This window comes from Colletotrichum orchidophilum (assembly GCF_001831195.1).
Source record: "Colletotrichum orchidophilum strain IMI 309357 chromosome Unknown Scaffold_13.1, whole genome shotgun sequence".
In the NCBI taxonomy this organism is placed as follows: Eukaryota; Fungi; Ascomycota; class Sordariomycetes; order Glomerellales; family Glomerellaceae; genus Colletotrichum; species Colletotrichum orchidophilum.
Genome location: NW_019172969.1, coordinates 189,410 through 204,894, shown reverse-complemented (window position 1 = coordinate 204,894; position 15,485 = coordinate 189,410). Strand labels below are relative to the sequence as shown.

The following is a 15,485-nucleotide window of genomic DNA, read 5'->3' as shown; positions in this document are numbered from 1 at the left end:
TTGCCAACCTCATTTTTCCCCTCTGAACAGACATCAAAGGCGTCCTTAGCAGCTAGGGCTATTATGAATGGGCGATGTTTATATCTTCTTTTGTTCCATCTCATTCTGAACTTCGAGCTTCGTCCCTATACCAACTTCGGTTTCAGGTCCGGACAGGACGGAACTTGTAAAACTAGTCTATCCTTTGTTCCTCGCAGTGCAGGCTGTTTTTGTAGGACAAGTTTGTCGAAACTTTAGTTTCCTTCGGTCATTTGAGACAGAAAGATGATGTTGAACAAAAGGTGCGGAAGATCAACGAGAGGCAGTCTCTTTGTAGGAGACCCGGATGTCAACGTTTGGTTAGTCTTTGCTAGGAGACACGATCACTTGAAGAAACTCTTGCGGAAGCCCATATAGCCTATGAGGAAATTTCTATATGATTCTCTAGGTAGGGGGGGTATTGGTATTGTACATTGAAAGCGACCGTCAAAACTCATCAAACATCATAGCGCTATCGTTCCTATCGTCATCTAGAACCCGCTGATTAAACTTTTAGCTGTGGCGTTTATGCCCAGAGAAGTGAATATGATTGAGAGAAGTGAAGATGCAAGGCCAAATTAGGACGTTCTATCGTAGCATGTGTTAGTCATTTGAACGATGAACGGGGCCTGAGATGGCTGTACTTACAAATTTGTGCCCACATTCGAGCCTAGGAAAGGTGAAAGCGTCTTCTATTCCCAAGCTCACTTCGAGGTAGCTCGAAGATTCGACTTGCAGAAGCGGCCGCTTGGCGAGCCGGAACGCGTTTGGGTATTATTAATGATTTTATATCACGTTGTTTCGCAATTTGCCGTCCCATTCACACTACCCCAGCAACAGCCAAGCTGGCGAGGGCAACGACAACGTAAACCAAACCGCTTTGCGATAGGTTAGATGCCCCCGAGCCATGATCACTGGCTGTAGACTTGGGACCATTGCCAGTCTGCGTGGGCGATGGGCTCGGATCATCGACGTGTAGGGCATTCGTGCTGCCGGTCCAGGCGTTCCAGTTGGTCATGCCGCTGGGGCACTCGTCTGCAATTTGCCTGCCATCGATCTTGGCGATCTCGGTTCCGTACTTTGTCATGGTGATGACGACGTCGCCGGTGCCCAAGAAGGGGACGCTTCCGTGGTATACGCCCTTGCCGCCGTCAGGGGTCGAGGTCCAATTGCCCTTCTGCGTCTTGCCTCCGACGGAGACGGTGATCTCAGCCCCGGACGTGAGGAGGGCCGAGTAAAAGATTTTGTCGCTGACGACTTGGGCCGCCGTCAGGACCTTTTGATCCTGCGTGACGGTGTTCACGGTGGTACCGCCGTCCTTGCAGGCGAGGGCCGGCGAGCCGCGGTACCATGTCATGAGAGCTTCGTCTTTGATGGAAGGGGCCACGGCGGCTTTGTAGCTGTCGATGAGGTAAGGGAGGAAGTGGCGCCACCCGTCGTGGGGGTGGTCGAGGGCGTAGTTGAAGGGGGCTTTGCCGACTTCGAAAGCTTCCATTGCGTTGGTGCGAACCGGGCCAATGTGGTGGGACTCGCCATAGTCGTTCCAAGAGATGATTTGAACAAAGCTAATGATGGTTAGTCAAATTCGATGAGGAAGAAGACACTTGGTGGTTGCAGGGTTGACTTACGCAGGCATTATATCCATTACTTGGTTCCAACGATCATACCAGAGATCATCACCTCTCCACACCCAATTCTTGTCATAGCCGGGGAGGTTGGTGTAGAACCAGGGGGAGACGGGCATCATATAAGGCTTTCCTTTCAGGGCCCAAGCAAACGCAGCGTCACTTTTGTCAGTCATGTCCTGGTCGCCAGCAGGCCAGGCGTTCCAGCTAAAGAGTCCATCAGCAACGCCGCCCCCTAGTGACAGTGCTTCCTCGGGTGACACTGAGGACCAGTCGGGGATGAAGAAGGCATCGGTCTTGTTTTTGAGTTCGATCCAATCATCGGCGTTCTCTGTGCCTTCAAATGTCGAAGCAAGGGGTTGGCCGGCATACTTGAAGTACTCATCGAGTTTGAAGTACTTGTCTGCCATTTCCAGAATAGTCTCCTTGGGCCAGGGTTTGCCACCTTGGTAGCCGCCGTTGTAGTCAAAGGAAAAGAATAGGTGGAATCCAACATTCTTGGCGGCGATGAAGGCGCTCTCGAGTGACTGGGCGGTGTTGGGATCCGTGAGGCCCATGTTGAGGGCGAAGGCGTCGATGTGGGCGTCTTTGGCGATCTTGAAGTCATCTTCAAATTCGCTGAGAGTGTAGTTATTGGTGTTGACGAGCTGGCAATGTTTGTTAGCAGCTGAAGTATGAGAGAATAGAACACCAGCATCGGAGGAGAACATGCCATGAAGTGAGCAAAGACGGACGCGGCTTGCACTTGTGTGATGGCGGTCAGGAGACCGGCGAGGCAGTTGGTCAACTTCATCGTTACGGCGAGCAAGGGCTTGCTGGACACGCAGATCAAGTCGCCAATGGCCAAGTTTGATCGACAAGGAAATCAGAGTTTACAAATCTTGCAGGAGAACCACGATGCCACGGCCGCTGCATTATGTATTGTGGCCTACATGACTTGAAGGGGGGGGCCGAGTTAGGTATGGCTCGCATATCTACCCAGCATGTCGGTTTCTGCCTTGCGAACCGACAGGCCGACCGCAGTACCGCCCCTCCGGGTGCTTTACACCATTGTTCATGACCACCCCTGGTATGGCGACAACCTGACTCCATCGTGAGATAGGCAGGTAAGCCAACGGTAGGCGGCACATGCGGCTGGAACCACACGGCCTCAAACTCCCACCGTCAAACAGACAAGCAGGGGGGCCCCGTCCCTCTTGAACAGGGTTAAGAAGGGCGCTTGCCTGATAGGGCTACATTGGAGGAGCAGGGGTAAGTGCTTTGTGAGACGCCGTTGGATGTGTTGTTTGAACAAATGGGCTGTGTGGGCATTGGTCTTTAAGGTGAAGTGGCTGCTGTGCCCTTTCGTGCCTGTTGTGCCTGCTGTGCCGCAGGACGATGGCGCGAAGAACAGGGTGCCAAGACTCACGATTTGGATAGGGCCGCTTCTGCCGTGGGAAATTGCCTCGGCCGGCTCTGCTTACTCTGCATCATGAGTGCGAGGGGTCCAAAATGTTCTCACGGCGGTGAGAGAAATATCTTCCACGAGGGCAGGCGTGAAGATATGAGTAAGAAGGTGGCGGCAAAAGCTCGTAAAATGTTCGTGACCTTGGCGCGATATGCCATCCAAAGTGAAGCCTTTTGCCAGCCCGATTCCCTGCGTTGATCGAATACGAAGGTGGAGGAAGATCGACGGCGAAATACGACCCGGGAAACATTTCTGGAGATTCTGGAGAGAGCAGACCTGCCCAGCGGTACGATGTTTCGGGACCCTCTTGTCCTCTCAGGCTCTCGTCCAAGCATCCATTTTTCAATCTCGGCTTCTCTCTGAGCCCTGTCGGGTTGCTCGCCCGACATCTTATGCTTGTTGAGCTCGCCTAGGACTCTTCGAGGCCAATCATCCGGAGACTACCACGCCGCCGGACGTCATGCCGGATCGTTCACTAGCGGCAGTCCGCTCACCCACTGAGACTCTCACGATCCCTGTCGCCTGACGGCCTACACGTGCGGAATCGGCCGAGCGGTCCCCTGTCCGTCACATCGAACCGCTCGCCAAGCAACGGTTTGCCTAACTTCCCAATGTGCTGTGCCTCTGGATTTTAAGATTTGATAAGCAAATGCAAAGAGGAAAGGTCCCGCTACCCAGATTGACTCTTAAAGAACCGTGCATTGTCGGATATCTGACGTCCAGGGCAAGGGTCGATATCAGCAGCAAGGGTTCCACGATGGATATCTGCCCACTATTCCTAGGCAGCACAGGGCAATATTGAGGTCTTTAAGTCTGTGAACGCATGTCGTGGGGGGAGGGGGGGCCCCGACGTTGCTTAACCATATTTTGCAAAGCTTGGCTCTGGTCCACTATCGTGTCGTCTATGGCGCTTCGCAGTCGCAGCCAACCCCGCCGTTGAGACCGGTCAAAACGTCGAAAGAGTGAGGGGCGTGCAAACTCGAGAGGGCGCCAGCCTTGTGGGGGGCTTCCTTCGATGTTGAAATCGAGAAGATGGACACGGAGCTGGCGCGTCATCGCGGTGGGTTGGCTTACAAGTGTGTATCGGAATACCGCCAAAACGCAGACACGGAGGGCTATTCAGTGGCTCTCGAGGTAGTTGTCAGGCTACTTCAGACCATTAAAGACGGATAACCGGCGGCTTAGATACGGTTTGCATTGGGCTGACGAGACAAACCCCATCTGGGCGTCGCGCTGGTCTCAGAAACCATGCGCCATCGTCGGCCAATCGTCCGGATCCCCTCCGAGCTCCTTGTGACAGGGGTTTCGAGCTGAGCAGCTCGCACTTTGCACCAACCACGCCCAGAAAGAGACTGAGGGGGGAGCAGAAAATCCCTCCAACACTGACATGGGTTGGAATGTGCCTGGCCTTTCAGCCAGATATCCAACCTCCTCGGTTATTCAATCCCCCGGGAGCAATCACAGACGCTAGGTTAGAGAAGGGATAAGTGACTGTATGAGTCTGGAAGGAAGGACACTATTGAAGGGAAATAGAGGTCAAAACAGCACAGCAAAGAAGAGGGGGAGGACCATGGTCCGATAGCGTGATTGAGAACCTAAAGCCTCCCTGGTCCCTGCCCCTTGTCTACCACTAAACCCCACCGTTCTAGGCCATTTGGAGTCGAGTTACACCGAGTTGCAGTAAATTCAGAGCCACCGATTCGGCCCGCTCGCTTGCGTTTCTAACCAGAAAGCGGAATTCATTCATCAGCCAGTCCCCAACCGCCCTTGTTCTGAGCAGACGCGCGAACGTGCGGAGTCTCGGCTTACAGCTCCGCGTATCCTCTTCAGTTACGCCCAGCCCTTGACGGCGCCTTCGAGTAATGTATCATGAAGCGCATGTACGGATACTGCAACTGAATTTCTAAGAGAGATTCCATCCACGAGATGGTGATTCATATCTCGACCTACATTACCAGAGACGTCGGGCCAAAGAATTTGTTTGCCAATGTCTCCTTCGTCGGTGCTGTATTTGTGCTCTTTTTCAAGTACACGAGCCCATTTTTGGAATGATTAAACGATTCTTCTTCCTCCTTGTCAATGAGTTAGACCAGAATTTCCTTATTACTCGTACTTCCTGGACGGCTGTCAAGACGCGAGTTTCAATTTGACAGCGATCGTTTCGTATGCGTTGGGCTATATCGCACAGTAATAACGGACTCAAGTACCACAAGGACATAGTACTTCATGTTTTTGGACTCCTCCCAAGAGCCCCTATCCTCCTCTGTGATATGAAGCATGAATAACCACTCAAGATCCAGGTCTTCAATCGTTCAGTCACATTTTGCTACTGATTGCCTGAACATTTACATCATCTTAATCTATTCCTAGAGCTAGAAGTTGGTACCATCGTACCCAGTTCCATCACCGCGGCCACTTCCAGCACGATTAGTAGTAACCTCTGGCTGAGGAATCACCGCATCGGCGTATCGTGGAAGTTCCGTTGGGTTGCTGGGAATGGTCACCTCATTCGTAACGACGCTGACCAAGAGATTGTTCAGGTTGCTCCTGGCCTGGAGATCACCGTTGGGCAACGTGACACGCCAATGAAGGTGCTTCTGCAGATATGGGATGACGTGTTGCGGCTCGAGACTATCGATCAGGCCGGCAACGTATCGCTCGACGAGAGCGAGCGTGAGAGGGACCTGGCCGGTGATTTTCTGGCCTGAAGCACGGCCCTGCTGACAGTTCTTACATGCGGTGGTCTCGTCTTGGCCGAAGGTGGCAAAGGCGCCGACATGCGAGTGGTTTGTCACATACAGCAGGGGGACTGAGTCGTCGGGGTTGCCCAAGAATACGTGGACGACGTAGTTGCCTCCAAGTTCGGCCTTTTCGGCCTTGATGTTGAAGAGCCATTCAAGATACTTGTTGTCGGGCCCGATCAAGTTCTTCAAGTCACGATCCTCCGGGAGACTGAATTCGTCGGATTCATTGGTGTCCTGGAGTGGCTTCTGCTCCTCCTGTTCCGCAGCCAGTGAGAACGCGGCAGCATCAACTGGGGAGTTCTCTGCTCTCAAGTGCGCCTTGGCTCGACTCTTGAACTCTTCCGTGGAGGATTTGAATTCTTCGTTGCCACTTCTCGCGATGTTGGCAAAGGATGCCGTCTTGCCGTACACACGGTCAAGTTCATTGAGGATGGCCTCTTTGGTGGGAAACTTCCAAGACTGAGTCTCTGGATAGACGTATCCAAACTCAGTGGTATATCTCACACCCTCGGACGTCCAGAATACTTGGTTGTCCTTGGTTCCAGACTGAGCAAATGGAGCCAGCGGGGTCTTGATGGTCTCGGGGTCGCCGGCTTTGACGATGAAGTTGCCCCAGCTCTCACCGGCGCGCTGGTCAGTCACGTAGGTAGATGGGTCGCTAGGATTGTCGTGGCAAGCTTGCCAGATAGCGAACAGACGGTCGACATTGGCGTGATGGAGCCAGAAGATGGGGTCGAATGCGGCAATCGCTGGGTTTCCCATGTGCCCACTGCCTCCAGAATAGGTGTGGATAGCGTTATGAATGTCCTCGATGCTGCCCCATTCCGCAAAGTTGGGCTGCCCTGGCTGTCTCGGGGGGTTGAATCGGTTGTGAGACGCAGATCCAAAGTCACGGTATGACTGGAGAATGAAAATAACACGCTCCGTCAGATTCTTGCCCCTTGACGCCTGCTGAGGATCGGTTCCGGAAAAGAACTGTGTCAGTCTCTGTATCATCCTGTTGTTGTTGGGCTGGTCTGGGTAGCGGATGGTGCCCCCGACCCTCGGAAACTATGAATGTCGATCAGCATGATGCATACACAATCGTGAGCTAGAGAAAAAGTTACCACGTTGATGCTCGTATTTGAGCGTGACTCTCGGAACTTGTAGGTTGCCAGTGGGTTTGGGTCGATACGAGAATCCTGCTGGTTATTATGGGGACGCTTGACCTGGACCCTAGCTTGGGATGTAGCCTCTGCTGGAAATACTCCAAGGTCAGGTCGAGCCCAGTCCCAGTAGGGAATTCTGAAATCTTTAGCTGCCTTCACATAGTCGCTTCTGCGCTCGCTCTCCTCGAACTCATTGGCAACCGCATTGACATGCTTGTATAGCTCGGCCTGGACCATGTCAGGAAATGTTACCAAGAAAATGGATGGTGAAGCTTACCTCGAAGAGAGCAAGATATGGGCGGTGCCAAGTAAGAAAGAGAATCGAGCTATGAGTACAAAAGCCTCCGAAGTCATTGTCGACTCTGATCATCTTATTGTTCCACTCCCTGTCGGGCCATTTCTTGTATGGAAGTCCATGGATACCTGCTAGTGTCAGAGCCTCGTGGCTGAATCTTGCCAATAATTTACTTGCCAGCAATCTCAAAGAAAGAAAGAGGCTCCTCCTCCTTGACCGAATTTTGGAATCTCTCCAGGCCTAAGAGGTACAGGTTCCACTGATCAGGCTGGTCCTTGATCATGTCGCGCACTTCCATTCGCACGGGAGGTCTGGCTTCTTAATGTAAGCTATAGGTTTAAGGAGTGGGGATTATCGATTGAAAGAAGCCAACCTGGGTTGTCCGCCTTGATGCCGCTGACAAGCACGGGTCCCTGCGTTCCGTCTGAAGACATGTTGACTGCAATTCTGATGGCTGAGTATTCTCCAAATTAGAGCGTGGGGAAATTGAGAATGGCCGAACAGCAGACGAGTAGACTACGACTTTTATATTCTTGCTATGCCTCCCTCCGACGGATGCACACACCACAACTTTGCAACCCCCTCGCCAAGTCTAACGCAGAGCTGCTGCCTGCATACTGCTATTGAAATTCGTAATGGTGGCGCAAATCAACATAAGATATCTCTAGTTCGGGAAAGAAATCAGCATGACAGAGTAAGCAAAGGGCGCCTAGCCAGCCATGGCGTCTCAGCTGCCTCATTCTTTCGGGAATGAGCCAATGGCATTTTCCCTGGGCTGCTCACCGAGATGACGGAAGAATACGATAGGCTACCTTTCAAAACATCTAGCCACCAAACTTTTCGATCAGGAATGAATATCTCGGGGCCATTACAGGTGGTGAATTGTTTCTCGAGTGGATCCTTCTGATGTCTAGGCCAAGAAACACTAGTTCTTGGGGCTTGTAAGTCAAAGGTTGCATGTATAGAGGACAGCAGGTGAAATATCATCTTTTGTGGCTGCAGAAGTTTTGTAAATTTGATTGTCTTCTGAACCCAAATAAAAAACACTTCTTCAGTCACGTCAAGGCTCTACGAAACACCATGGCGGAAAAAAGGAGTGTGTAATCAAGTATGAGAGGCGCTTAGAGTCAATCAAAATATGAGGCTAGATATTTAACTTGCATGATCTGTTCTAGGGTTTTATGGAGTCATCACTCGGGACTTGATAGACTAAGGTATGTCATCATGGGCATGGAATATTCCCGTTTCCGCCTTAACGCTGGATTTATTTCTTGTAACACAGGTAAAAAAAAGTGCGTAGTTGGATCTCTGCTGGATCAAAGCGTCTTTGCCATATTAATGCCCGTCGATCTCGCGATGAGTTAAGTTGGCAAACATAACCAAAGTCCACAGCAAACCACCCGTGCCCAAACGAAGATACAGCGTTCACTAAGCAATCAGAAAATTGTGACCTTCTCTTTGTTTACAAGCTTCATGGCTTACACGCATGCGTGAGTGGTTCTACATATGCTGATGATGAGTTTCGCCCTCACGGGTTTGCCTCAGCTGCTTCATATATGACTTTCCTTTTTATTTATTACAATCTGCAATTAAAGAAGTAACTGCTTCTCACCAATGCCGGCCCGACTCCACACAGATGTCGAGGAACTGTGACCCAGTGCACAAAGTTGAGCCATGGCGTGGCCTTGAGGGTTTCTCCTTACCTTGCGAACGGACTTTAGTAAGTCTACCCGCCATACCCGCCATACCACAAGCAATATTGGGACGTACGGCTTTTTCTTTTTACAATTTATCAACTTGGAAACTCGAGATAATGTTTATGTTACTATATTTGTTGTGACCCAAGTCGATCTCAGAGAGGCAAGAATATCGAATGAACAAACCATGATCATCAACACCATCATTTGCAAGATTCTACTAACCTAAGACGCCGTGATGCATGAAGGCACAAACAACGGGGTTTGGGTGTTGACTTAATATCTCATGAGTCTTATGTATCGTCCAAAATGACGCCCTCGAGTCTATCAACCGCTCGAAGGGAAAAAGAATAAGGTGGTTCCAGCTGAGAAGAACCAGGCAATCCGAGATGTACATGCAAAGATGGAGGCCTGAAAACTCATATCATGAATTGGTCAGGTGGAGAAGTCGTATCCAACCTTTTGTACCTCAGTCAGCAGAAATGTACCGACTCAAACACCTCGATCTGGGATAGTATCTGAGCTACGACATCAGCCGTGAAACCTATATAAACCCTGACTCCCAGAAACTTTGAGGCAGTGTCACGATACCATTATCTGAATCCTTCTATCTTCTATCACATCAAGTGGAGAACTAAAGATGCATTTCTTCAAGATTTTGGTTTACAATATTGTGTGTCTTTCCCTGGCACTAGCAGGCGTCATCGATGATGGCAGCGCTCGTAGTGTCACAAGTTTTACTGAGAATCAGGAGCTGGAGAGAGCTGTTCCTGAGCCGGTCGCCATTACATCAAATAGCAAAGATGTGCTACTCAGTTCGACTGGTAACACAAAAAGAACCGATCTCGACAAGACGGCTGCCGGAAATGAGGATATGCAAGATCGAGGTCCAGGCATCCTACCCGCGCCGCATGACGCTGAATTAGAGTAAGTAGTGGCTGACAGAGGCCACTGATAGCTTGATACCCGCTTATTATCTTTGCAAACTGCGAATTGCTAGCTCGCTCTTTTTCTTCGGCTCACTAGAACGATGGAAGTCGAAGAACGCGAAGTTGCCATCACCAACGATCTCATCGGTAGAGATGATCCTTAGAGTTCATTGAGCGACTCTTTTGCTGTCTCCGTGAGTGGAAATTTGGGCTCATATTTCGTCAAAGACGACAGCTACACCACTGCTCCTTCTCATTGGATTTTGTTCGCCTCTATCCTTGGGAAGAATTGTCCATGGTTTCGCCTAGTACTAACAGATACAATTCACAGATAAACTGCGTATGGCTCTGTAAAAGCGCTGAAGAGAGTGCATTTTGGCCTCAAGAGTGTTTGTTCCACGGCAACATACCTCAGACCACGAAATCAGGAAGAATGCTGATACAGCCTTACTTGTTTCTGGTCAAAATGTTTTGCAGGGGGGCCGTGTGCGGACCACCTCTTGGAGTAGGCCGAATGGTTTGGCCAGGGGCCTTGGCCGACCGCCTTGCACTTCTCGAGGGCTTGGAACAAAACTTGGCGTCCCCTGACTTAGCAGAATGAGCTGAAAGTGATAGAAGAGGAATATTTTTTCATAAGAGCCCTATACCTATCACGAACATCAGTGTGGCCAAGTGAATCCTGTATCATGCTGTGGAGAGCTTGGGTCGCCTTGCGTAGGCTTCTTTTGGCTGCCTGAGTAAACAGAAAGCCCGTGCAGGTACAGATATGCACTACTGCGTTGGCGTAACAAATGCGTGAAAGCGTGCAGCCTTTTGCCAACCTGACTGTAAATCCTACCCATGTGAATTACAACTACCCAGCTATTAAGGCATGGATAGCCCTTGTCAACAGCAGGCGACCAATCAGCACATTTCGCCTGCGCCGTAGCAGAAAGCCCGATACATAATGTTCTTCTGAGCTGGCCATGCGTCAAATTGCAAGCCTTCTGCCTCTTAGAAACCTCCCGGCAGTCTAACTTGAGAGAAAAAAATGGCATGCGCGCTTGATTTTATGGCCCAGCTGTTGACTAGTACACAAGCTTGACTACGAGAAATTACTAGCTGCTTGAGCATTCGCTGAAACCCCTCCGGCCTAGTTCCTGTAATGGTAAATGTTGGCAGCTGGTTTTATTGTCCATGGATTGGCTACGATGGAACGAAGAAATCATTCGGCTATATGTGACCGAGGATAAGTCTGCGAAGGAGACTATCAGTCACTTGAAACAACAACACAATCTCAAGATAACGTAAGCTACAGGACACCTCAATTCGCTCCTTATTACATTTGTGCTGAGATCTACTTAGAATCAGGCAGTTCAAAAAGAGATATTCAGGCCTGAAAAAGATCCGGGCAATTGAATGGAGAGCCATAAAGCAAAAGATTCGAGATAGAACTGCAGCAGGCAGAACTTCAGTGGTTTTTTTCAACGGACGCCAGCTGAGACCTGAACGGGTCGCGAGAGAAATGCGACGATGTGCGGGTAAGATGGAAGGGAGCCATCCAGCAGGTAAGGATAACAAATGATCATGATTCGGAACCCTTCTTGTGACCTACCGTATCATATTTTAGACATTGGCATCGATGCTGTTGGTCAACGCCGAATAGAGGTCCGCACGCCGGAACCTCCGACACCGGATCCCTCCACCGAACCACATGTTCCTACGATTATGCAGTCCACAACAGAGCAGACGAACTTCCTCGAACCAGGAAATATGGAGGACGAGACTGTGAGATTTGTGGAGAGAGATTGCCATAATGACTTCAGTTCGGCCAGTACGGATCTCAGTGCTTCCCGTATCGGAAGCTCATCATTCAATGTGGCCTATTGCCCTGACGCAACTTTCAGTCTGCCGCGGTCAGAAGTAATAAATTGGTCATGTGGAGAAGGTGTGACGCCAGAGATCACCGTTCGATCCGAGACTGAAATCAGTGGCCGTCAACAAAGGTCGCAACTCGGTCACTTGAAACACGGACTCGATGCTCAAGCGATCAAGTCGATAACACCGCAACGGAATTTCCGTTCAGGGCAACTGCACCCTTCTCTACCTGATTGCCTAAACACGATAGGCAGTCTGTATTATGGTGAGTAACCTCAAAAGGAAAGCCCACTATTGACCGCTTGCTGACGGCAAACATTTGACAGTGCCAGACGACTTCAACAATCGCGAGAAGTTGAGCTTCTTCACACAAGAAGTAGCCCGCCTTCAAGCCAAGATTGAACCGCGTGCAATACATCCTCAACGACGACAGATACGTTCGGCTGCTAATCGTGGCGAGAGAAATGCTTTTCTACCACTTCCTACCTCTGCGCAAGGAATCCTGTACCCAATCGCTACCTTGGCTGAAGGAATCCTACACCGCTGGGATATGTCTTCACTGTTAAAAGACAATGGGGCCAAGAGCTTTCTGCTTCGAATGGATCCCGGCCTACTCCATCTCCTCTTCTCGGTCACTGTACAACTTTGCCGCAACAACTTGGCACGCAAAGGGCTATTCCACTCACTTTTCACTTGGGTCCGCAACACAAATATTGGTGGCCAACTTAAAGCACACCTTCGAGAGAACCCAGGGGATGCTGACGCTCTCGCCAAAGCAGCTGCAGCAAACCTGAGACGGGACCACTATCATACTCGTAGACCAGGGGAAACGACGAATTCTCAACCTTGGAGCGAGCAGCTTGTTTATTTGTACGACAATCAAGAGGTTGCTATGTCTGTAGCTGTGGCAAGTAGCCTCCTCCACCCCATCGCCGCGACTTCTTCAGTTCAAGCAGCAGAGATCCTCGTCTTCCGTGGAGCGGACTTGAACCATGTGGATCCAACCACGTACTCTGGAACACCGCTTTGCCTGGCCGTTTCCCAGGGCCAAACCAATATGGTCAAATATCTTGTTGAAGCTGGAGCTGATATCAACCGCTATTTCAATCAGCACAACACCGAAGAGGCGTGCAATGCCCTCACCATCGCTATGATACATTTTCACTTGGACATAATCGAATTCCTATTATCAAAAGGTGCTAGTGTGCCAGCACACACTGACATCGACACAGAAAAACTCTATCGCGAATTGACGGGCTACGAGGAATTCCTCTATCCGTATCTTCGACAATGGTTGCTTCGGCACAGATTGTTACTCAACAAGATGCTTGAAGCAGCAGAATCAAGCAATGAAGATCTCTGCAACGTTCTTCTCGCCAGTGATGTTGTTCCTGAAGAGGCATTGGAGTCGCTATTACGGCAAGCCATTGTACTGAGAAATGATCTTGCTCTGAGAACATTACTTCGATATGGCGTTAATCCTAACGCACCGCCTCGCCATATAAAAGGCCCATCATCCTTGGGGCTTAAACTGAAGAAGATGATGGTAACACCAATACGACTTGCCGTCGATCTGGACGCCGGAAATACTATCATTTACCAGCTCCTGAAAGCTGGGGCATGCCTGGAAGATGATACGGTGCGGAAACTCTTGAGACGATTGTCAACAGATAATGACGGCATGTCTCTGTTTCACACACTCATGGTGCAACATGGTCACCAAAGACCCATCATCGGAGCAACAGCGCTAGAGGTGGCGGCCGAAAAGGGCAGTGTCATCACATGTGGCTACCTTCTGGAACGCGGCGCCCATATCAACCATCACGGAGTTCACGGCTTGAGCTGTCTGCAGATGGCGGCAAGTAGAGGAAAATTGCCCCTCATTCGATTCTTGCTCGACTCTGGAGCAGACGTAAACTTGCCAGCACACGATGAAGGTGGACGCACAGCGCTGCAGGCCGCTGTCGAACACGGTCACTCCTCAGTAGTGAAATGTCTACTTGACGCTGGAGCGGAAATCAGAATTTCTCCTGCCAAGAATGGAGGGGTAACAGTCCTCGAGGCTTTTGCCCGGCGGATGGAAAAAATCCCCCTTTCATTTTCAACTCAGAATACTCGAGCGCATCAAGTTGCAAAAGAAGAGTCTGACTTGCGTGAGTTCCAGAGCTGGCTGGCACTGGGAGCTCCAATAAACCGCGCCGATAGGGGTCATGGAAGTCTTCTGCACTCCCTCATGCGCACAATCCAACACAAATGCTTCGACCTGGCATTGAAACTAGGAGCTCGCATCGAGGACAGAGAAGAAGCCAACAGCGGGGCGATGACGCCGCTTCAACGGGCTGCGGATCTAGGATGTTTCGAGGAGGCCCAGCTACTGCTCGAGCATGGAGCAAACGTTAATGCCCCTCCAGGCGAAGAGTATGGCAGAACCGCGCTGCAAGCAGCAGCTTGTTGCCAGAACTCGGACAGATTTGCAATGGTACAGATGCTGTTGTCCTTTGGTGCGGACATCGCGGCGCTACCGGCAAAAAAGGGAGGCCTCACAGCTCTGCAAGGGGCTGCGACCCGGGGCGACATCAGCCTTGCCAACGTGCTTCTGGGACGAGGAGCGAATGTCAATGCTCCAGGCGCAGATGAGGACGGTAGAACGGCAATCGAAGGTGCCGCCGAGTACGGTCATCTTCACATGGTCCAATTCTTGCTTGGCGCCGGCGCCGTAGGGGACCCAGCAGAAGGATTTTCAAGTGCAATTGACCTTGCACAAATGCGAGGTTGGCGGGAGGTTGCACAATTTTTGAGTGACCATGACACTCTCTCTGCTTTCCTCAAATCGGAGGTCAGAAATCATACAGCAGAGAGCGTAATTGATTTTCAGTTGCCGTCTCTAGGTTTCTCTCTCCCTGACGACGTCTAGGGGGATTCTGGTCTAGCCCTTCGTTTCTGATATATTTGTCATTGCTGGCCCATTTCAAGCACTGCAGAATGTGACGGAATTGGGGAGATAATGCAGTTTGATAGACTGACTTCAATTGCTTTGTTCATTTCTATAGTGCCAATTTCTGGACATGGACGGGGCGTTGTCATTCTGCGGAAAAAAGGAAAAACAATTTGCAAGCAAAGTAGCTCACGTAGGACGCATAGTACAAATCCTTTTCTAGCAGCCCTTAAAAACACGCATTCAAGCAAAGACTAATCGAAAGCTGAGGGGAGGTCAAGTAGAAAGCAGAGAAAAGATACCAGGCGAGTAGACTATGAAAGGGGATATAAGGAAAGGCCAAAGGCAACTAGATGCCTCTGTATATGTGTGTGACAAAGGAAACCGACAACGAAGAATCAGAAAGACAGCGCTGGTAAGATTTTGTTAAGTAGCTGAATGTGGATGGGCATTGGCATGTATCAAGCAGACGACAGGCACATATCAATAAACTCCATTTCTCATACCCAGCTCAGAAAGGCTGACCTTCTCAGCTTCGACTACTTTCTCTATGTACAGTCTCCCCAAATCCGACATCTTACTCGCCCAATACCACCACATACGTCTATGTACCATCCCCTCTTCTGAAAAAGACTGTGAAGGCAGATCCTTCTGCTGACTGGCTGGGCTGGCTGGCTAATGTGAAGAATCATTCAATGCATATGCGTTGCGTAAACAGGACGTGGGTGTGATATCATAACACTTTACTCATTCCTCCTCCCTCCTACTGACCCTTCGTTTCACGTTTCCC

General features: G+C 50.4%; 6 protein-coding genes across 6 annotated transcripts; 3 read left to right on the top strand and 3 right to left on the bottom strand.

Annotated features, from left to right (window-relative positions):
- Nucleotides 1-838: 838 nt before the first annotated feature.
- Nucleotides 839-2,436, bottom strand: CORC01_02324 (glycosyl hydrolase family 71; the record flags this gene model as incomplete). The annotated part of the gene is made up of 3 exons (XM_022613974.1): nt 839-1,583; nt 1,686-2,290; nt 2,389-2,436. The coding sequence occupies 3 exons, from the start codon at nt 2,434-2,436 to the stop codon at nt 839-841; spliced, it is 1,398 nt and encodes a 465-aa protein (XP_022479472.1).
- A 1,893-nt stretch (nt 2,437-4,329) lies between these two features.
- Nucleotides 4,330-4,479, bottom strand: CORC01_02323 (uncharacterized protein; the record flags this gene model as incomplete). The annotated part of the gene is made up of 1 exon (XM_022613973.1): nt 4,330-4,479. One exon carries the CDS (start codon nt 4,477-4,479, stop codon nt 4,330-4,332), a length of 150 nt encoding a protein of 49 aa, XP_022479471.1.
- A 983-nt stretch (nt 4,480-5,462) lies between these two features.
- On the bottom strand, nt 5,463-7,711 carry CORC01_02322 (uncharacterized protein; the record flags this gene model as incomplete). Its single annotated transcript, XM_022613972.1, has 5 exons — nt 5,463-6,884; nt 6,941-7,210; nt 7,260-7,308; nt 7,451-7,568; nt 7,651-7,711. The coding sequence occupies 5 exons, from the start codon at nt 7,709-7,711 to the stop codon at nt 5,463-5,465; spliced, it is 1,920 nt and encodes a 639-aa protein (XP_022479470.1).
- A 1,903-nt stretch (nt 7,712-9,614) lies between these two features.
- Nucleotides 9,615-10,067, top strand: CORC01_02321 (uncharacterized protein; the record flags this gene model as incomplete). Its single annotated transcript, XM_022613971.1, has 2 exons — nt 9,615-9,901; nt 10,001-10,067. 2 exons carry the CDS (start codon nt 9,615-9,617, stop codon nt 10,065-10,067), a joined length of 354 nt encoding a protein of 117 aa, XP_022479469.1.
- A 302-nt stretch (nt 10,068-10,369) lies between these two features.
- CORC01_02320 (uncharacterized protein) lies at nt 10,370-10,504 on the top strand (the record flags this gene model as incomplete). Its single annotated transcript, XM_022613970.1, has 1 exon — nt 10,370-10,504. The coding sequence occupies one exon, from the start codon at nt 10,370-10,372 to the stop codon at nt 10,502-10,504; it is 135 nt and encodes a 44-aa protein (XP_022479468.1).
- A 903-nt stretch (nt 10,505-11,407) lies between these two features.
- Nucleotides 11,408-14,674, top strand: CORC01_02319 (uncharacterized protein; the record flags this gene model as incomplete). The annotated part of the gene is made up of 3 exons (XM_022613969.1): nt 11,408-11,423; nt 11,513-11,830; nt 12,087-14,674. 3 exons carry the CDS (start codon nt 11,408-11,410, stop codon nt 14,672-14,674), a joined length of 2,922 nt encoding a protein of 973 aa, XP_022479467.1.
- Between the last annotated feature and the right edge of the window lie 811 nt (nt 14,675-15,485).